The sequence below is a fragment of the Panthera onca genome, chromosome D3 (assembly GCF_046562875.1).
Source record: "Panthera onca isolate mPanOnc1 chromosome D3, mPanOnc1 haplotype 2, whole genome shotgun sequence".
In the NCBI taxonomy this organism is placed as follows: domain Eukaryota; kingdom Metazoa; phylum Chordata; class Mammalia; order Carnivora; family Felidae; genus Panthera; species Panthera onca.
In genome coordinates this window covers 56612905-56635982 of record NC_138350.1, presented here as the reverse complement: position 1 = coordinate 56635982, position 23078 = coordinate 56612905, and the positions used below count along the sequence as shown (strand labels likewise).

General features: G+C 49.2%; 1 protein-coding gene across 7 annotated transcripts in view; it reads right to left on the bottom strand.

Annotated features, from left to right (window-relative positions):
* The window catches only part of FHOD3 (formin homology 2 domain containing 3), a 468838-nt gene extending 449200 nt beyond the window's left edge, over positions 1-19638 (bottom strand). For 5 of the 7 annotated variants that reach the window (XM_060613641.3, XM_060613642.3, XM_060613644.3 and 2 more), the window contains exon 1: positions 19291-19638. In XM_060613641.3, coding sequence (XP_060469624.2) covers positions 19291-19455 — 165 coding nt within the window. In that variant the 5' untranslated portion in view covers positions 19456-19638. The remainder of the gene's footprint in view (positions 1-19290) is intronic. The other 2 variants (XM_060613646.3, XM_060613647.3) reach the window with 1 other exon arrangement.
* Between the last annotated feature and the right edge of the window lie 3440 nt (positions 19639-23078).

Here is a 23078-nt window from a genome sequence, read left to right as displayed (position 1 = left end):
AGTAGAATTAGAGCAATGGCGTGTCTGCTGGTGAACAACGGAAGTGTGGCAGAGCCCCCCTGAGGAGCGCCCACCCTCTTCCATGCAAGAAGGGAGAAGCAAAGACTGGTCCTGGGACTGCAGCGGGCAAAAACCTCGCTTTGCCCCCTCACAGATTCCTCCTGCTTTGGCAAATTCTAATCCCCAACACTGCCCCGAATGATGAAATTTAAACCGTTTAGACTTTGCAGAACTGCATACACTAATTTAATGACGCTCCCGTGTTCTGCTTCGGGGACCAGGCAGACGGAGGAACTCTGGTAAAATGAAAGCGATGGCTCTCCAAGCATGTGGGGGGAAGAAAAGAGGCTTAAAGACACCAGAGCCCTGGGACACAAAGAACTCTTGGCCAGTGTGGGCCCCTCCTCTCCCTTCCTGCTCGGATTAGCCCTTGTCTTCCTTCCTCGAGGCTGCCTAACAGGCAGCCCGGAGCCAGCAGGCCCTGGAAGCAGAGAGCTGCCACTTTGGGGCCTGGTAAGTCACAGCACAGGGGGACAGCTCACCAAGGAAGAGACAGGGGACACACACCAAATCAGGAAACCAAAACTGCTCCCCAAAGTCAGGGTGATGACAGGTGTGGTGAGGAGTGTGCCTGGCTGAGCACTGCTGGGATTCGCTGGGACGGTGCAGACAAGGGGGGCTCTGGTGCAGGCCGGGCGCAGGGCAAGAACTAATGATGCACACATGTCAGCACCGACAGGTCCTGGGCTTTCTTCAAAGTCCTTGCTCCCTGCTGACACGGGGCCAGGCCTTAACCAAAGCCCCGTTCACAGACACTAATGTTACAAGCAAAATTCAAAATCTCAGGATGCCCCCAGAGGCTTAACCCCACATCTCCTCAGAGGAGCCCCCACTTTCCTCCACAAGGGAACCTAGCGGAAGCTTCTGCACACTGGGTGAATGAGAAAACCAAGAGGCTCGGAGTCAGGTTGACATATCAGAGGGAGAAGACTTTGGTCACAGGAGGCAGAATCTGGAATACATGGCCAAGAACATGGGCAGAGACCAGGAAACACAGAGGGGGAGAGAGACAGAGAGAGAGACTGACTTCTCAGTGAGGCAACTAAAGGACATTGTCCTAAACATCGACACAACCAAAATATCTACTGAAACTGAAACTGGGCCAATCACAATTTCCTCCATAAGCAGACTCAGCTTACCCATGGGTGGCATTCAAAACTTCACCATGACTTGGTATCTAGAATTCTGAAAGCATTTTTCATAGAAATAAAGCGATACCTATAGTGAGGGTATACCATCATGGCCCATGAATTCTTGGCAACAAGGCCCACGCTGTATTCTTCTTTGATTTCCAAGTGCACTGCAGAGAACCTGACAAAGAGCAAAAACTCACATGGATGTAGGGTGAGTGAAAGGTTTCTGCAAACGTCAGGCATGACTTCACATCTCATGTCTTTGTGTGTTCCTAGAGAAGAGCTGACGTCCTCGGTTGTTTTTTTTTTTAATGTTTATTTATTTTTGAGAATGAAAGACAGAGCTCCAGCAAGGGAGGGGCAGAGAGAGAGAGACACACACACAGAATCCAAATCAGGCTCCAGGCTTTGAGCCATCAGCACAGAGCCCAATGTGGGGCTCGAACCCACAAAGTGTGAGATCATGACCTGAGCTGAAGTCGGTCGCTTAACCAACTGAGCCACCCAGGCGTCCTCCTCCTCAGTTTCTAAAGATACTCAAAGAATCACACCAAACTCCTTCTATTTAGGCCCTTGACCTGATTTGTGTACTATAATACCCGTTGTTCCCACCACCTTCCCGTTCACGTCAGATAGGTCTCTTCTCTGACTCGCCAGAGGAAGGAAACCACAGCCATCGGGCCACATATCCCCCACCCCCGCTCACTTCATCTGTGTGATGATCAAAGTGCATTTTTCATACTCTGAGATCCTCCAGTGCGGCTTGCTGCTTCGTTGACTTATGGTCTTTTGCCAACCGATAGAACTTCTGATGATCTGCGCTCCATGGGGTTTGCCAAATGGTCCCCACGCAGCTCTGTCACAGGCACTGACTGTCCCTTTGCAAAGTCATGGAATGAGGGTCCAGAGTGAGTGCTGGGTGATGTCACAGCTCAGGGCAATGAGGCTAAAGGGGGACCCCAGGGCTTCACCTCACATTCATCCCCATCAGGGCCTCTGAAGGCTTAAGAATAAAGAATTGTCAAATACCTATAAACAATGATTTTTAAATTAATGGTCCTTTCTCTGGGAAGTGTTTGAAAAGGTTCTTAGACTCTGAAGTTCAAAGACTCAAATAACAAACTCTTCTGACAAAGGGGAATTTGCCTAATAAGTCCAAAGCCCTGACAGTCCTGCTAAGGAGGGTGCCAGGTAATTCTCTGCCAAAGTGCAATCCCACTTCCAGGTATTTATCCGAGAAAAATGAAAACGTATGTTCCCGCAAAATCCCCACGCAAACATTTACAGCAGAAAAGGCAGTAGGACATCGTGGCTAGGAGATTAGCCTCCAGGTCAAATGTTTATAGCAGCCTTATTTGCAATCACCAAAAACTGGAAATAACAGTGAATGAATGAAGTGAATGAATGAACAACTGGTACATCCATACAATGGAATACCACTCAGCATTAAAAAGGAACGAGGCATACAACAGCCTAGGTGGAGGTCAAGGGCACCCTTGAAGGGTGGAAGAAGCCAGTCTCTGAAGACTGTACAGACTACATGCTTTCTGGAAAAAACAAAACCACAGGGAGAGAGAACAGATCTGTGGCTGCCAGAGGTTGGGGGTGAGGGGAATGTCTGACTACAAAGGGATAGCCCTCCGGAATTCTTCAGGTTGGTTCCATAGTGTAGCGGTTAGCACATCTGCTTTACAGAATTCCTCAGGTTGCTGGAATTCTTCTGTATCCTGCGGTAATTACAAGAACCCATGTATGAGTTAAAGCTCCTAAGATTGCACACCAAAAGTAAAAGTGAGTTTTACTGTATATAAATGTCTTTTTCAGAAGCTCACAAATCCTGGACGCTCCTCCCATGTAACAATGGAGTCTCGAACGTTGGCCAGCCTTGCTGACTTGTTCTAACGAGCAGGGTACCAGTGAGAGAGACAGAAGAGGTGAGACAGCACCCTCCTGGCCTCCGTCTGGAGCCATGAGTTGCCGAGGAAGAAGTCCAGCTACCCGGGAACCACCGTATTAGAGACGGGTGGAGAGACCAGAGAGATAATGAGAGATGCCTGAGGAGCCCCCACCCCTCTGCATCCGCCTAGCCCAGAGGACAGCCTTGCCAACTGGAGAAGCCATGATCCGGCTGCAACCTCAGGAGACAGCCGGAGCCAGAACCACCCGGCGAGGTGCTCCCAAGTTCCTGGCCCAAGGAAACCCTGAGAGAAATGTGAATGTTTTAAGCAACTATGCTTCAGAGTGATTTGTTCACAGCCATGGGCAACTAATAAAGGCATTTTCTGAGCAATTGTCATGTGACAGACACTTGCTCATACATTGTCTTGCCTATTTTCCTTCATTTCATCATTTTCTGGGCACTTTCTATACGCCAGGGACTCTACGTGGAAAGGGGCGAGAAGTGCCAAGAGCAAGAGAATCACCAGAACGTGAGGGCTAAGAGATGGGCGTCCAGAGCCAGACAAAGGTGCTTGGTTCGGGCAGCTGGCCAGATGGTATGTCCCTCACAGAGGCAGCACTAACAAGATCCGATCTAGACACAGTGCATGTTCGGCATCTGTGGGACATCCCAAGGGAGCTGTCTAGGGGCAGCTGGATAGTTGGCCTAAGGACCAGAGAGACCCCTGGACTAGACATAAGAACAAGGGGGTTATCAGAAGGCCCTGGAAGCCACCCAGAAAATGAGGTCAACTGTGAGGAGAAGGCACGGTCTTGGGACAAAGCCCTGAAGAAGGGCAGGAGGGCACAGCGGACTGAGAAGGAAGACTGGGAGGGTGAATCTGTCACTGTCGAACTTGGAACAGCATTCCTCAGAGGGAACGACCAGAACTAGGAAGTGCTGCGAAGAGATTAAATAAGATAAAGACAGAAAAGCATCCCCTGCGTTAAAGACAACCACCTCAGCAGGGAATTTCACTGCGGTGGGGCAGACAGGAGAGAGAATGGAACAGGAGGGAAAATGAGGTAAGACAGCAGAGCTCAGACGAGGTCTAAGACGCCTGGGGGTGAAGGCAGACTCCGGATCTGGAGACGAGGGAGGAGTGTTTTCCAGATGAAAGAGGCTCCAGCCCATCTACATGCTAAAGGAACCATCCCAGAGGGAAGTTGAGGCTGAAGGTACAAGGTGGGGCAGGGGTTGCTTTGTCTGTGAAGTTACAAGTGAGGCAGGGGAGAGGAGGGACCCGGAAACAGGTGCCCCCCACCGTGGCAGCTAGGGCTAAAGGCCACTAATGCAAAGGTAGGATCCTTTTTGGTTTTGTCCACAACATCCCTGTAAGGGAGGATGCTACAGGTCCAAGGTTTTAGGAGACGGAATATGGAGGGCGGGGCTGGAGCTGGCCCCCACCACCACTTTGCTGACCCTTCGTTTCCTTTCTTTGGCTTACAGTGCTGGCCTTAACAGAGACTGACACTGTGCAGATACCCCATAAACATTTATGAAACAGAGGAACATGGGAGAGTCCCCAAAAGGGTCTCATCCTAGCCCTCATTGGCTAATACCTCCACTGACCAAGAATAGCTGTGACCAGGGGCCATGGACAGCAGGAGACCCCATCCTCTAGGCCCAGGCCAGGCCCATCCTGTGGCTTGTCTCTGACTATCCTCCTCCCACGCATTCTTCATAGGTGGCTTTTCAGTGACTGCCTGTCCATCCCTCTCCTTTCTTCTCTTCCTTCTTTCCCTCACCTTTTTTTTTTTTTTTTGTAATCATTCTCTTCTCATACTTTCATTTTTCTCTCCTCTTTCCTTCCTTTTCCCTTACTTTTATCCATTGTGTGGAATGGAAGTAAACTTCTGAAATCGTTTTGTGCTCACTGATGACAGCCCAGTGTGCCAGCCCAGCCCACGGTCTACCTCCGTGGGGCCCCACCATTAGGGGCTGTTCTCAATTGCCCAGAGCCAGCCAGACCTGACCCCCACACCACATCCCATCCATTTCTCACCTGCATAGAGTGTCCTCACCTTTCTATTCGCTTCCTCAACCATTCCTACTCTCTCCAGGAGGCTTTTTGGACTGTGAGCCCACACAGATTTTCCCCACTTCTGACATTTCTATAGCCCGACTGCCTATGTCACACACAGACATGAGTCATATGCTGACCTGTCAGTTGTTACTTCACTCTGTGTTATGTCTATGACTGATTTCCCCAACCAATCATAGCCATAAAGGAGATGATTTTCATGGCCTGGGATCAGTGGCCTTGATAGAAAGTTTCCCACTTAACCAAACTCTGCTCCGCAGCTCTCATAAAAATCAGCAGCAGCTGGTTACATATAATGTCTATGGGCTCAGCTGAAATCTCCCCCTGATCACGTTCACTCCACAAACTTCCCTGGGTGCCGATCTATGTTCCTCATGCTTATCTGTGACGGACTGAGGAGGAGAGTCCTCGCTGGAGAGACTTGGAGCCTGGGGGAGAGAAGATGTATGCTGGACCTTGCCCTGCCGCCCTCTGAGAAGCTTAATGAGCATCCGTCGTGAAGCCAACCTGATTTTAGTTTTCTCATCTTGGAGATGGAGCCTAAAGGCCCCATCTCGCCCCCTTTCAGGGTTGTGTGAGGATCAACCAGGCAAACCTATGTCCCAGTGCCCTGTAAGCTGCACAGACACGTCGTGGTTCTATTACTGGCGGATTCAGTGATGAATCACTGTCCACAAAAATGCACCCAGTTCTGGGAACAAAAAACCACTCATATCCTTGACTATTGTTCTGGACAGGCAGGCCAAAGCTCTTTTTTCCTGCCCGCAAACACACGGTGCTGCTGAACTTGAATGGAAGACCCCCAGGAAGACTGGATAACCTCTCCCACGTCCGCGCACTGGCCACTCAGACACTAGCCGCTCGGAAACTGCCAGGATACTGCAGAAGCCAGGGGGTTGGTGATTTCTGGAAGCTGTGGTCAGGACCCAGCCTGAGTGCTCCTGCAGCCTGAAAGTATGATCTGACTCGGCCAAGAGGTAATGCATCCCTGTTAGCTGAGTGTCATCCCCTGAAATTGTACCTATCCAGAACCCCCGAGGCTGGCAAAGGGCTGAATCTCCCCGTGTGGAAGGAAGGGCAGTTGGACTCTGTGGCCACCACTCCCGTCTCCCAGACCCACCTTCCTCTTGGGACGTCCCACTAATCACAGCCGCGCTGGCCTCCCCAGCTTCAGGGACCCTGACCTTCACACAAGCTCACAACTCTCCTCACCCTCCCCACGGGTCAGCATGGGCAGAACAGTAAACAAGGCCGTGTAGAAGGCCCGGAACGAGGCAGAAGGGACATCTGGCCCATGACACAGCGCTTCCTCGTCGTGCACTGCAGGCCTCAAATCTGGCCCCGTGGAGGAGACCTCACCACCCCCGTGCAGCAGAGCCGCAGGCCATGTGCACACCCTCCAAACCCAACAGGAGATAGCACTGGCGGGACAGCGGGCCTTCTCTTGCCAACCCCAGGCTTCCTGTCTGAGATCCTAGCACAGACCCAGTGCGGAAAAGGCCAGAAAACAAGGTTTTGCTATTCTGAAGAATTGGTTCTACCTCACTCACCTGCAGTTTGTGGGGGAAATTGTAACATGCAAATCATGTTCACGGATTAGGGATCTGATGAAGGATCTTGAAAGTTAAGGGTCTACTCCACTGTTGCAATCATCATGATATAAATATACCCTATACTTTTCCACCTAACATTCTTTCAAATATTCAAAAATTATCTACTAGGGCTTATTACGTATCAGGTGCTGCCCTAGGAACTCTGAACTGGAAGGTAAGGGAAAATGCATTTCCTGGGGCACCTGGGTGGCTCAGTCAGTTAAGTATCCAACTCTTGATTTCGGCTCAGGTCATAATCTCACAGTTCGTGGGTTCAAGTCCCCCATCAGGCTGCATGCTAACAGTGCAGCCTGCTGGGGATTCTCTCTCTCTTTTTTGTCTCTGCCCCTCCCCTACTCATGCTGTCTCTCTCCTCTCCTCTCCTCTCCTCTCCTCTCCTCTCCTCTCCTCTCCTCTCCTCTCCTCTCTCTCCTCCTCCTCCTCCTCCTCCTCCTCCTCCTCCTCCTCTCTCTCTCTCTCAAAATAAATAAACTTTAAAAAATGCACTTCCTGCTACTGAAGGGTTATACCTGCTGGGGAGATGGTAACACAGAATGAAATAAGAACCAGAGTGTCATGGGTGAGGGGTGTGTGAAGCACAGCCCACACATGCCTGGGGGAGGGCTGGGAAAGCCTACAGAGGTAACCCTTAGACACAGTCTCATCCCAGACTGGAGGGCTGAAGAGGCAGTCCAGGTAAAGGCAAGAACTTGAACAACCATCTGGGGCAGCCTATCAGGAGAACTGCAGGCATTTTCGCACAGGGTTTCGGAGGGGTAGGGAGGGAAGGACAATCAGGGATAATGTGGGAGTGGCAGACAAAAGGCCAGGTCACAGAGAGCCCTGAGTGTCCCTGTGAAGAGCTGGGACTTCACCTGTAGATACTGGAGAGCCACCAGAGTGAAGGAGGAGGGGGTAAGGAAAGCAACTGGGGAGTGGGAGAATGGATCAGAGTTATTTTCCAGAGCCTGGACTCCTGTCCAAAGGAGAACCAAGACGACTCAGGAAAGGAAAGAAGGGGGCTGGATGGGTGCAGAGGAATCAGGCTGACTCACAGTTCTCATGGCGTTTCTGATGAATAAGATGCAGGAGAGGCGATGAAAGCAGGTCTGAGAGAAGGAGGTCACTCATCCCATTCTTGACATTTCTTATCTACATTTCCATATGCACAATTTTATGATTCCTGGGGGTTGTCATGGACTGAATATGTCTCCTCAAAACTCACAGGTTGCAGCCCTAACTGCCAATGTGATGGTATTAGGAGGGACAGCCTGTGGTTTAGACGCGGGTGGGGCCCCATGATGGGATTAGTGCCCTTATAAGAAGAGGAAGTTAAAGGTATAAAACCACAAAGAAGAAAGAAAGAAGGAAAGAAACAAAAGAGAGGAAGGAAGGAAGGAAGGAAGGAAGGGAGGGAGGGAGGGAAAGTGACAAAGAGGGAAAGAAGGAGGAGAAAGAGGGGGGAGACACAAGAGCTTCCTCTCTCTGCCATATAAGAACACAGCAAGAAGGTGGCCATCTATCTGCAAGCCAGAAAGGAGAACCTAACCAAGAACCAAATCTACTGGCACCTTGATCTTGGACTCCCAGTCTCTGGAACTGTTGAGAAAATAAATGTCTGCTGTTTTAGCCCCCAGTCTATGGTATTGTGCTATAGCAGCCTGTGCTAGGATAGGAGTTATTTTCATAGTTACCCAATATTCTATGCATAATAAAACATATTTAATATCTTCCTCGTGCTTGGACACGGAGTTTGTCTTCTCTTTTCATTATTAAAATAACCCTCAAATATCTTTTATATTTTTATTTCTCTCTTCAAATAATTCTTGCAAGTGGGGTCACCCAGTCCAAAATAATCGTTTTTTATGAATTGCATGTGTTGCCAAGTCTCTAGAAAGAGGGAGGATCATGGACTACACTACCTGCAGCATTTAAGTGCCTTAGTTTTCTCAAAGCATTAGCAACCAATGAGATGTACCTCTGTCTTACTACCATGATACTGTTATATGTACACAAAGTAACAGTTCTAAGTTTAGCATTGACTTTTAAAGTATAGTCATGATTTTGTCCCTCAAAATAGGGAGAGGCAATGGGATACACACAAATAATTTACTAGGGGTTTGAACAATCTTCTCTGAATACCACCTGGTGGTAATCCCAGCACTCAAATGTCACTCTCAGCTGTGACGCTAGCTGTGTGTCAGACTGGAGCTGGGCTTGAAACTTGGTCTAGCTCTTTCTTCACCAACTCCACACCGAATTAGGGACCATCTTTCCAACCACCTTCTTAAAATGGGGGAAACTTCTTCCATCCAAGATAAATTCTTTACCCTTCTACTCCACAACAAAACACCTAGGAATTCATGTTAAGGAAATAATTAGACAAGTGCAAAGATTTTCTTTCTGCAAGTATATATATATATATATATATATATATATATATATATATATATACACACACACACACATATATATACATACATATATATACGTATATATATATATATATATATACATATATATACGTATATATATATATTATAGCATCATCTGCATTTTTATATTGGCAACTACCTAAACATCCAGTGGTTCATTCATTCCTGCATTTGTTTAATGAATATTTATTAAGCACCAAGCACAGGACTAATACACACGGAAGAAGACAGAGCCCTTTCCCTCACAGCACAGGGGAATAATGCTTACATGGACCACAGTAGATGCATGTCCTAGATTACCATGCTGTCATTAAAGAAGATATGCTCCAGGAGTATTTCATGGCCCTGGAAAGTATTCATAATATTATATTTTGAAATGCATAGATACTTAAATCCTGGTAAGACACAAAGGGTTAAGAGTGATTGGTTCTCTTTGGGTGGTGAGCAGAGTGGTTTCTACGTCTTCAGTGTGCTTTTCTGTCGTCTCCAACTTTATACACGTGCTCATACTGTGACAGAAGAGATGCCCTGTTAGTTTTACACGGGTATGCTCCTTGCCTCTTGGCCTTTCTCTCCTTGGATCTAGCTTTGTTCATAGTAACCTCTCCCCGGCAACGTCACTCTGATTCCACAAAGTTCACAGCTAAATGGAACCACAGGTGTGAAGATGGTTTAGGATATCAAACATACACAGAGCAATATAGATGACATTGACCGAAGTAGGAGAAACAGACTCCATTACTCACCCTTAACATGAGAAGAAATGAGCTTTCTACTTCTGCTCCCACAGAGAAAAGTGACCAGTCTGTATCTAGGCACTATCTGCATGTCACAGGTCACTCTACCTACCAAACCCTGTAGTCAGGGTCCTTCTGGTTCATCTGTCCAATTTCCACCCTCTTAGGCACCAGCCAACTGATGAACCGTCCAGACCCATCTCCATCCCCATCTGTGGAGCTACGAAGACCCACTTCTGTAAGTGAAAACCAGGAACAAGTAAAGAATAAATTCTGCAAGTAGAGCTCAAAAATGAGAAAGGCGGCACTTGAAGGGAGGGGCAACTACTCACTCTCGAACTAGAACAGGCTGCCAGAGGCTTTGCAGGAGGAACTTCTGCATGGAAAGAGTTTGAATGAGGCCACTCTTCCTTCTCTCCAGCCCTGAATGTTATGGTAATTCACCCATTCAAAACCATTTGCTAGACATGTGCTTTGTGCCAGACACTGTTCTAGGCTCTAGGGCTATATCAGTAAACCAAACAGACCCTAAGAGCAAGCAAGTAAGCAAGCAACCAACCAACCAACCAACCCTGCCTTCGTGGAGCAGTGGGCCAACCGCTCAAGGGTTTTGGAGTTGACCCTCAAGGACAGGGGGCTGAGGGAGGTTTGGAGCAGAGGAGTGAAGTATTCTGACTCTCTTTTTCCTCTTTAATGGGTCACACAGGTCTGTTTCCTCGGTATTCCTTCACCTTAAAATCCATTAAAGGGACCCTCTTGAACCATTTTTTCCTATCAGTGGCTATGTTCCAAGGCCAGGGAAGAACCTCTACCCCACAGATATCACGACTTCCTGTAAACCACAGGCAGTAAGACGGTGGGCTGTCAGCACAAGAACACACTGCTGGACAATGGAGCACACAGCCCAGAAACACTCCTCCAGGGCTGTGGACACAAGTGGCTCTGGGCGGCACCACCAAGACTGTGCTCCCAGCCCCCCCCCACATTCCCTACGACTGGGGTATCGTCAACCTCTGTCTTCAGTCAGCTGCTTTCCAGGGGAGTCCAGCACCGACCCCCCCCCCCCAGCTGCACGCAGCCTGCGTGAGCAAATCAGAGGACCAGACAGAAGTCTCCTCATAATTATTCACAAGGGTTGAAAGCTGGGTTTTTCAGGGTGTGGTACACTGAATACCGAATTTCATTTAATGAAATTACAATAGGAGAGGGGAAGGAAGCGTTGTTTAAACCACTTGGCTCCACCTCAGCACCACCACACATGTGTGTTCCTGAGTTGTGAGGGATTTACCTTTGGCTCTGGAGTAACAATTACCATGAGGGGAGGACTGGGGAAGGTGAGCTCAAATCATGGAGAAAACAAAACTGGTGCCAAAGCGGTATAAACTCCTCTAGTCAAAGCACTGGCCAGCACGAGCAGGCAACGTGAATGGCAGCAGTGCTACATGTGACTCCGGCTTGGCCAAAAGGACCCTCCTCCTCATCCGCTCCCCCAAGGACCCCTTGCTCAGTCTTGCACCTGCTCTAAACATGTCAGTGTCTGGCCACTCAGGAGCATCTGCCCATCAACGCATCCGCCACGAGCCCCAAGCCGCTCCTGGGATCTGATGCATCAGACAGAAGATGCGTCAGTCACATCTTCTATTCTGAGAACTTCAAAATAATCTTTGGAATGTCCTGTGCACTCTGGTAAAGGCCCCGGGCACTTCATTTGCTGCCATAACACCGGTGCATGAAGATGCAGAGTAGCCTAGTCAGTAACAGCAAAGTCTTCTTCTGGGTTTTTTTTTTTTTCTTTCCAAGAATGTTAAAAATACTTGATGAAGTGGAGCGCCTGGGTGCCTCAGTTGGTTGAGTGTCCGACTCTTGATTTTGGCTCAGGTCATGATCTCACAGTCCATGAGTTCAAGCCCCGAGTTGGGCTCAGCGCTGACTTCATGGAGCTTGCTTGGGATTCTATCTCTGCCTCTCTCTCTCTCTGCCCCTCCCCTGCTCTCTCTCTCTCTCTCTCTCTCTCTGAAAATAAGTAAATAAACTTAATATTGGATGAAGTGATCAACAAATCCATTTTTCTGTGTCCTTTTTGCCAAATCTAGAACCATTGTCCTATATTGAATTGCAAGACGTTTAACATTTTCCCTTTTCCCCATGTGTTCAACAATTTCGAGATTTTTCCCCCCTGATAGTAAGTTCTAAACATTTTCCCTTAGAGTCTGAAATTTTAATTTCTGGTTACAAATCTAAGTGGTGAAAAGAAAAGTAGGTCCCCAAGTTGTAACCAGACACAATGTAGATTCCATTTGTTCCTATGTGGCTCTAAAAATAGATAAACTTCTGGGTATATAATTTCCGTGATGCATGGTAATCTATTTTTTAAATTTTTTTAAATTTTTAAATTTTTTTAAATCTTCCCCCTTCCCAATAGCTAATCCATGATATGGTTTAATCTCTCCACAGAAATCAAAAGCTGCCGGTACGAATGCCAACGTATACAATCAACTTACATTTTCATATACGTTACAATGTCACTGCCATGCACTACGTTATGCTCTCTTGAGGCATACTAAAGGTGGAGGTAGAACTGACTCACTGGGAATCAGGTAAGAGCCTGCAGGTGGCCATGAGAGTAAGTCACAGGCTCCAAAAGCCACTGGGAAACCGAGTACCTTTATACTGGTGTCTTTCAGTATAGCCTCAGCAATATGTCAGTTTAATGATAAAAATTTACGGGCAGCTACTGAAGCTAAACGTATAATACCTCTACCTTAACACTTCTTTTACCAAACTAAGAGTTTGTATAACTGATGCTTGCTGACTTCATCTTAAGAATTGACTGAGCCTGGGGGCGCCTGGGTGGCTCAGTCGGTTGGGCATCCAACTTCGGCTCAGGTCATGATCTCGCGGTCCATGGGTTTGAGCCCCGCATCAGGCTCTGTGCTGACAGCTCAGAGCCTGGATGGAGCCTGCTTCGGATTCTGTGTCTCCCTCTCTCTCTGCCCCTCCCCTGCTCAAGCTCTGTCTCTGTCTCAAAAATAAATAAACATTAAAAAAAAAAAAATTAAAAAAAAAAAAGAATTGACCAAGCCTGGAAAGATACCCTAAATATAAAAAGACTGATGTCCCACACTTGCTTTCAAAGATCCTAAGGAGTACATAAACATCAGGGTAGGAAGAAAAATATCAGTGGAAGCATAACAAAAAATCTACAGAAAAACTGGCTATCTCGGCCATAGTAGACACACTCAGGACACCCAGTGACACTTAATGAAAGGACTCTGATCCCAAAGGGGACATTGGAACTCGTAACCTAATTTTTTAGCTCTTTTATTTTAAAAGTTCAACATCTGCGAAAGTACAGAAAATAGTGTAATGACCCACCTCCTGCACCCATATTTCAGCGTTAACTCATGGTCGACCTTGCCCCATCTGTACATTCACCCACCTACTTGCCTCTTGTCCAGGATTATTTTGAAACAAATTCCAGATATCATATAATTTCACCTATAAATATTTCAGTATGTATCTCTGAAAAATATAAACTTTCTTTAACTATAACCATAATATTATCACATTTTAATAATTTCTAACATCAATTTATCATTAAATTTAATAAATTTTAATACCAAATAGTCATTCAAGTTTCCTCAATGATTTCAAATATTTATTCACCGCGTGTTTGTTCGAATTAGGACCCAATTAGCCACACATTGCAATCAGCTGTTGATATATCTCTTGAATCTCTTTTAATCTAAGTTTGCCCTCCATCTTTTTTTTCTTTGCAATTTAATTTTTTGGAGAAACCATAGTTTCCCACAATCTGGATTTTGCTGATTGCACCCCTGCAGTGAGGTTTAACATTCATTGTAGCTTAATTTTCCCCATTCTTTCTTACTTAGTTCAGAACAAGATCCAGAAACACTTCCCAATAAAACAGCTAATAAAGCAAAAATAAAAACAAAAAGCAATCTGCTTGTCTCTCTAAAGGAGCAGATGCTGACAAACACAAGATTCTGAAAATGTCCCCCAGAAGTGGAAGCAGCTACATTGATTAGAAAGCCAGGTTAAACTGGGGACATTCCTGAGCCAGCCACAGACCACAGGGGCGTCACCTGGAGATGAGGTGGGGAGGTTGCCAGGAGTGGTGACTCGCTCAGGACAAAAAGGTTCACAAGTGTTCAAAGTTTCATCTTCAGAGAGAAATAAACCCTGGAGGAGAAAGAAGGCTGGGGGGAGGGGAGCTCAGCGTTGGCCTCAGCATGTTAATCAGTTTTAAATCTGCCACCATTAAGAACTAACATTTCAGAGTCCGGAGGGGGAGGGCAGGGGCAGGCTGGCCTGTTGTTTTCCAGAGGGACACAGGTTGGACTCCGAGGACAAAAGGCACGGCCTCACAGAGCTCCAATGCTGGAAGGACTTACCAGAGCACGACCGGTTAAGTCCCAGCCCTGTGACAGGCAGCCGCTTGTGAAGGCAACGCAGGCAGCCCCCCTCCCCCACCTGTGCTTCCCCTGCACAAGAGAGCGTGTGCTCTGCTGCTGGCTTTCTAATAATGGGACACACTTGGCTACAGGCTTTGGAGGAAAAAAAAAAAAAAAGACGACCTTAAATTTCAGCTCTTTCACTAAAAAGCGGTGTGGCCTTAGATAACCTGCTTAGTCTCCCTGTGCCTCAGTTTCCCCACCTGTTACTTGCGGATACTACTGTCCATCTGCCAGAGCTGTTATGAGGATAAATGAAGTTATGCATGAAGGCCTACAGTGTAGTACCCAGCACATTCCCATTATGTGTTAGCCTTTGCCCCCCAAAGATTTCCGCCAGTCCCTTCCACACCACATCCTTGCAGGAAGCCATGACAGCACCTGCAGGGCGTCCGGCTGGGTTACCGATGCCGTCTGTGGCCATGCATGAAGCAAAGCCAACTGACCCATAAAGAGTTCAATCCCATGATCCTGATCTCAATAGCGTGGCTCCAACCAACTGAGCTAATTACGGTACAGTCAGATTCACCTCGGCTTGCACAGAGATGCTCTCAGCACTTCATACAACATTCTTCAACACTTCTGTCCTAAGATGCTCTGTGCCACAATACACTTGCCAACTTTACTAATGATCTCATCTTCTAAAAATCTTAATGTAATGTAGCAAACAGATGTGTCCCATAAGAGGATTAAGGTGGAAATTCATTACAGCAATAATACCAGTGGATTTGTGTTCTATAACTAACACCGATCAATCAACTTAGGGCACACTCCATCTTCCCACTACTCAGCTTCAAGAAAAATATGGGAGAACTAGCCAGCCAGGTCTCTCCCTCAAAGAACTGATCTGTAACAGGGGAGACAGTGAGAGCCCCACGTACTGAGAGCCTGACCTAAACGACCTCTAATCCATGCTGCTTAGGAATCACCAAAGCATGTTGGAAAAAATACACATCCTGATTCAACAGGTCTGGGGAGGCTGACAGCCCCTTTCTAAGAGGAGTCTAGGTGACGCCCAGCCCACCCTTGAAGGACCAAGGCTCTAATTCTCACTGTGATCTGTTGTTTCGCAGGTGGAACAGCTGAGACAGGGAGGCGACCACAGAGACAGAGGTCGTGAGAAAAAAATGAACACAATACAGTCAAGAGATGGAACTCTGGAAAATGGACAGGCTGCCTGGAAGGAAGACATCCAAGACACAGAAGTGGAGTCATTGAGAGCTGAGGCCTGGTGTTGAATGCCAACCCTGGAACTTCCCACTCGTGTGACCAGGTGGATTCCTTCTGTTCTGGGTCTCTTCTGCCACGGAATGCAAGAGTACCCGTACCTGATCCGTAGACTTGGCGAGATGATGCATATCTAGAATGCTCCTTGTCTTGGGCAAGCGCCTAGAACACAGTCACTATTATCACTCCACTCTGTCAGGTCCACAAAAGGCACCGAAGTATTTCCTGAACTGAATTACTAAGTCCTAACTAACTGCCATTGTAACAGATAAGCTGGTTATCACTTAGTTTGTAAAAATAGCCTACGATTCCACTTTTGTCTATCAAAAGGAAACAAGAATCCATAGTCTTTCATAATCAATCAACCCCAAAACATTTAAATTGTGAAAAGCATATGATTTATTAATTCTACTGTATAGTTTTCTACATTAGAGGTCCTATAATTATAATTCCTTAGAACACTGAACCAGAAATAAACACCTATTTATGCAACATTTGAGAACAAAAGGGCTTACCTAGGCCAGACAGAACATATAACCACCAAAATGAACATCTCCCCAGTGAGTCTACAGCATCTGTTTTGACCTTTTTGTTATCACACTCGTCATTAATTTACTTATCTTCCCTGGAATGACTAGCAATTTTGGAAAAGACAAAGCATAATAAGCACAATATATCATTTTTGTCCGAGACAGTGGTTTAGTTAAGTGAACAGCTAAACTTCTAAAGGAGTCAGCAGACATGAGCTAAATTAATAGATCATTAAGTTAGAAAAAGATGCATAGACTCAATTTTTGGCTGGGAAGGGCCTGAGAGATCCAATTCAAACGTTCCCAGCACAGGAGACTCTTAGGGGGTGCTGCATAAATTAGAACCCTCCACAGGGCCTTCTAGATGCCAGTTACACAGGTGCATTCACTAAGTGACCGTCCATCCAGCCTCTCACTTATGCCCTGCACACTTCTCTGTGTGTACAATCTACTTCAAGCAAAAGTTTACTCCCCACAGGGTGTTGAAAGTGTGGGACAGCTGGGTACACTGAGGGTGTCTGCATGTTCCACAGTCAGGCTTCTCCATCCTTTCCATCACACAGATTGCCCTCCCACAAGGAACTCCCCATCTTGCCAAGGCCAGGCTCATTGGGACCTGAGAGAAGCATTCCCTGTGTTTCGGGAAGGCTTACTCAGGGCAGGGGTCTGGAGTGAGAGCTCTGGGTTCCCTCACCATCAGCTAATTCACAGCAAGGATGGTAACTACTTGTTTCCACCTCTGACTCTGAAATCTACCAGGCCAGGAATTCTGCCTCAAGGCTCTTACTCATGCCTGTAACATTCACCTGCCCCAGGCCAAAAAGTACCTAGCACACAAAGGTGATTTGGTGAGCTCCCCAAGGTAATGCAATGGAACCCCCACGACTTCCGCCCACCCCACACTGCTGGTCCAGGGAGCAGAACAGCACTGGGGGCTGAGACCCAGGGTTTGAATCTCAGCTCTCTAGTCCTAGCAAAAAAAACTAAGTTACTTACTTGCTCTCTGCCACAGTTTCCTCATCTGCAAAATAGGGATCCTAAAAGTAGCCTCATTCACAGAGGTATGTAGCATTAAACGATATTGCACACTGACTCACAACTCGTTAGCTCTATCACAGGGGGACCATCCAATTTTAAGATTCTCTGCTGGAAATTAATGAGCATTTTTAAACATGAATGTGCACCGAGGCATATAAATGCACTGAATTCTGCTCTGCAGAGCCCTGGCTAATAGAATCAGCCAATCACTCAGCTCTAGACATGAAAAACAATGTCAAACATCTGAATATACTGCAGGGGTCTTTGGGCAAAAGACGCTGAGACCAAGCATAGCTGGGTGCCAAGACCAGGAGTCAGGGAGTTCTACAGGTTATCTCCAGGTTCTCCTTGTTCTACAGGCAACACCTCAGAACATTCTGTGAGCCAGTGCAACTTCAGCGCTGTGGCTTCTAGCTGAGGGGGGTGGGGGGGAGGCCAATGCTGGAGCATCATCATTTCCTCCTACCAGAACAGAGGAGGAACACTGGATCAGGACTATGGGGCTACTCTATAGAAACATAAAAAAGTACTTTAGCTTCCAGCTTGAAAGTTCAACCTATGTATATAGGGTTTGAAATCCAAGAAAACCACTTCAAGGTCATAGGGCCACAATTATGAGCCTTCTGTGGTTTCAACAAAAGATCACTGTAATCAGTGATCATAATGAATGGAGTATCATGATGCCAAAAGAAGTCCTTTGAAACTTTCAACTCAATCTACTGATTAAGAAGAACCAAATAATTTACAAAAGTGATTCTGATTCGCTGAATTCACACTACATCATTCTGTCCCTCCATCTCCCAATCCATCCTGCTTTTATGGCCAGAGAGGTTCCCCCAAACAGTGATCGTTATCCACTCTGCACCAACACGGAGAGAATGAGACAGAACTGCCCCATTCCTCATTCCTGAAAGCACGTTACTAATTAAGGAGAGAAAGCATTGATACGCTGACAGCACTGCCCAAGTACACCAGTTTCCACATACAAACTCCCTCTCTACTTCCAAGGCAGGTGAACATCATACAGAAATCTAAAGAATTTTGAAAAATCAATTTTGTTCTTTTTGGTATCAAGGGTTATCTCTTCCAAATATTTATCAATGTTGATCCTCAATGAATAAATCATCTCCAAGCTTTGATATGAACCCAAGCAAAAAAAAAAAAAAAAAAAAAAAAAAAGTGCCGGTAAGTAATTCTTCAAGGTGCAATCTGTTTAAGTAGGAGGGAGGGCTCTCTTGAGTAACCAAATGGTTAGCTTTCAATGCCCAGCTCTTTGCAACACACACTTTGCAAGATGCCTGTCCTCCTGCAAAGGGTTAAAAAAAAAAAAAAGAAGAAGAAGAAAAGAAGAAAAAAGCCTCTATCGGGTGGACTGAGAAGCCATTCTTCCCAGGGGACACTCATTTCGGGCTGCGAGGCTCTGGCTTTGTGAGCGCGCCGCCCCTCCGCGCCCCCGCCCCTCCTCCCACAGCTACCGCTTCTCCAAGGTTCCCAAGGCCACCTGCTTCTCCAGAGAAAAGGGGGCTACTCCGAGAGCTATCTCAGTGCGCAGTCGGCATCCCCCGCGATGCCCCGCGGGGGAGGAGGAGGCGGTGTCCCCCAGGAAGAGTGCTTTGTCGTGAGGCTCGCGCGGCCGCCCGCAGCGGCCCCAGAGGCCTGAGAGGTTTAGACCTGAGTCCCCCGGGGCCCGGTTTCTTTCCGCTCCAGGCTCGGCGCCGGCCCAGGTACCAGGGCCCGCCGCCGGCATCGGAGCCCCACCCCGCCCACCCAGCCGAGCTAACGGCGCGGCGCGGGGGAACCTTCTCCATCTCGCCTCGGGCCCGCGCGGCACCTGCTCTGCCCCGCCCGCTCCGGCTCTGGCCGGGAGCGCAAGGCTGTCCTCCTCTCGCGCCCGGGAAATCCCGCGCCAGCCGGCGGATGCCCCCGGCCCCTCTACCTAACGGGAAGGGGGGAGGTCTGCCCTTGGGCGCCAGTCCCCCGGGGCCGCGCCTATCCGAGCCTGCCCGCGGCGCCCCCACCCCCGCGCGCCCCGCAGCAGGGGCCGCGTCCGGAGAACCCAGCCCGCATCGGTCGGCCGTACCTTGTGCGGCGCCCGCAGCAGCCGGTGGACCCCGGCCAGCTGGGTGCCGAGAGCGAGGTCCTCGCGAAACGTGAACAGCGGCGGCCGGCTGGGCTCGGGGAAGTTGGTGCTGTTGAAAGGGTCCGTGTCGTCCAAGAACTGCACCCGGCAAGCCAGCGTGGCCATGATGCATCCCTGCCCCTGGGAGCGCGGGCGCCGGGATCGGCGGGGCCGCGGGCCGAGACGCCGGGGTCACACCGCGAGCAGGGGAGGCCGCGGCCGCCGATCGCTGGCTCGCGGGCTCGCAGGCTCCGGCGCGCCCGGCTGCAGCCCGGGCTCCGGCCGCCGGGGGGCGGGGCGGGGGCGGGGCCGACAGGCCCCTCTGTCCCCTCCTCCGGCTCCTCCCCTGCTCAGTCCCCTCGCGCCCGGCCCCGCTGCCCCGACCGCGGAGCCTGCCGCCGGGAAAGGGAAAGGGAGACCCGCTCCCGCGGCATCCGCAGCCCTGCGCCAAGCCGTCTGGCAGACGCGGCGGGGCGGGGATCCCCGGCGGGCTGACTCCGGCAGCGCGGGCGCCGCTTGGGCCGCCCGCTGCACCGGCGTCCCTCGGCGTGGGGAGAACCGACGGAGCTGCACCCCTCGGGGAAGCTCCGGGTCTTCCCCATCTGCGAGAGGACTTAACCCCTTATAGATGAAGGCGGCAGTGGGGGGCTCCTGCTGCCTGGATTTGGAAAACCCCAGCTGGGCACCTGCAGAGGAGGGAGCCGGCCCCCCCGCAAGCAAACGGGGTGGCAGCCACCTGGAGCCCAGGCGAGGGTTACCCGGAGATTTCCCTTGGGAAGAAAGAAGCTTAGGAGGAGGAGGGTGAGCCGGGGAACCCTAGCAGCTCCTAACAGATAATCCCAGGGGGCGCTAGGAGCGAAGACTGGGGGACTGCGCCGCTCTGCTCCAGGACCCCAGCGCCAGGCGTGACACCGGGGCCACCTGGTGGGTGCTAGTTGACCCTCCGTATCACCGCAGCCTCTTGACCAGTTAGGTCCCCGAATACCCTAACTGGACCTTGTGGGGCCGCGAGGACCGCTTCGGATGAGGTCACGGAGATGCAGAGGGGCGATGGAAAGCTAGTGACCTGCTCGCAAGCGAGGGACGTGGAGGAAAGGGTTGCACAGCCCACCTCGGCCGCGCGGGAGCTTCGGGCCTCCTCTGGGCCTCCCACCGCTCTCCTCGCTGCTCGCGGGCGACCCCCTTCGTTCCCAATAAGAATTCACAGTTTTCTCCATTCGCAGGCTGTGGCCAAGTTCGTGGTGCCTCATACCTCGTACAGATGACCGGGATAATACCCAATCGCTCTTCACATCCACGTCTTAACAAGGCGGCTCTATAATGTCTCTCTCCTTTTCTTGTAGTTTCAAGGAGAAAGAAATCCTTGTCCCATACTTGGCACCTTTACTTTTTCTTTCTTTTTAAGATTTTTAAGTAATCTCTACACTCAAGGTGGGGCTCAAACTTGCAATCCCCAAGATCAAGAGTCCCATGCTCCACCTACTGAGCCAACCAGCTGCCCCTCCAGCCCCTTCACCGGCACCTTTAACCTTCCCTCTCCATGTTGCATGTGCAACACTTACCGCCTGGTCTTAAAATAACAATCAGCCAGGACACTTCTATTCATTCCAGCAGAACTCCTAGCTCTCCTTACTTTTTGCTCCTTAACCCTTTGAAGGAGTCCTCTGGGCAGACCCCTACAGCAACTTCACCATCAGCTCATGGCCAGAATACTAAACCCCCAAATTCTATTCCCTCGCCAGGGGCCTCCTGCCCTCCTACTTTGAACCCCAACTCCCTGCCCACTGAGAGAGCCCTCTGGTCTTTCTGGCCACCTCATTTCCCATCGTCACTATCCCAAAATGAATCCCAACCCATCATCTCAAGGCCTCCTTTTCACATTGCTCCCTGGGCTTCTCCCACCTGTCAGATCCTGGGCAGGTTCCTGCCCCTGCCCCATCTTGCCAATGCCTGTGGACAGTGGAACCAATCTCAGTGACCCATTTACCCCCACCCCAGGCTCCTAAGCACTGCCCAATGAGGCTGGCTCCCCACTGCCTTTAGGCAGCCAAAAGTTTCTGTCACTTTCCTCTACCTACAGATTTATTCAGGACAGAAACTTGTCTCTAGCACAAAGTCCTCCCCTCCCAACACTCCCTCCTCTCCACCTTCCGTTCCCACCCTCCATCTCCCACATCTCAAGAGATAACCAAAGCCTTGTTTTTCCTCCTCCTGAAGGCTCTATCTCCATCTGGACCGTGAGTCCTACTTCCCAGTTGCTCTGGGATCAGCTCTGTTACTGAAGTCGCCCCCTTCTTCCCTCCTCCCTGGGCTCTTTCCCCTGTGCATCAGGGTTGGGTTCCTTGCCTACAACCAGTGCTTTGACACAGAGCCCCCCACTTCGAAGAGCCCCACACTGGCTTCAGGCTCTGCTGTTGCTGTCTTACAATTCTGAATGACGTAGCCAAGACACCCCAAATTTTCATGGTGCAGTCAGCTCCACAAGCTACACAGCTGGTCCTGGTGAAACACACACACACACACACACACACACACACACACACACACTCAAATGGTTTCCATCTTAAAAGCTGCACCTTTATGAATCCTGCCTTTCGCTGGCTTATCTCCTCTTTGCTTCCTGACCAGTCTCGGAAGAAAAGAACTCTATTCATTTCTCCGCATCCTCACTACCTCTTGGCTCCACATCCCACAACACCTGGTGGGCAAGCCCCTGCTGTTCTGAGATCATCAGTGCCATCCTAATGCCTCATCCAGGGGACACCCGGGCCCTGCTGCCCACTTTCTCAGCAGCATCTGTCACCATGAACCACCCCTTTCCCAAACTCTCTTCCCTCACCTTCAGTAGTTATACCGACTCTGGGCTGCCTCCCTCCTCCTCCTCTGCAGCGTCTTCCTCCATACATACCTCTGGGCTCTGGGCTCCTCTTGAGCATAGAGCATCACAGCTACAGTTACTTTATTCCTGTGTTTCCACTAAACTAAAAGCTCCTCTAAGGCAATGACCATACTACATTCAATCGTATTACTCCCCCCACCCCCCGCCAGTGCCTGGCAGAGTGCTCTGCACAGAAAAGGCACACAAGAGATGCCTGATGAATGAGTGAACACCAGAGTCATCTTTAACTCCTGTATCTTGCAATTGGTCGCTATGACCTGTCACTGAATCTGTCTCTAAAACGTTTCTCAACTCTGTCCTCCTGTCTAGCTCTCACTCCTATGCTAGTCTTCTAGGGGGAGGTCTCCCCTCCTCAGGTGCGAATCCTACATTTGATCTGCCACTGGCTTCTCCAGAGCCAGTGAGCATTCAAGGATGTGCATTTAATGTGTCACACCTTAGGGCAGAATCCTTACACGCCAACTCCCTTAACTTGACTTACGAGAACCTGTAAGATATTCCGCAATCTACCACACCAGACTCGTGTCTGGTCATTCCCCCCTTCATGCCCTGCTTCAAGACACACTGAATTTATTATCCTTCCCCAAACACGCTGGGATTTTTCCCAGTGAGCTTCTCAATTAGGAATGTTCTATCCCATCTGGTTGGCCAGCTGAACCAACTTACTCTTCACCACTCATGTCTAAGGTCAGCTCTTCTAGAAAGCCATCTCCAGCTCTACCCCAAACACGGATGGTCTCTCCTTCTTCTGTGGTCCCAGACTACTTTCTACATGTCCTTTTGGTAACACCTTTCATACATGCTTACCTATATTTTTATTTACCTATATTTTACCTAAGCTCTAATAAAC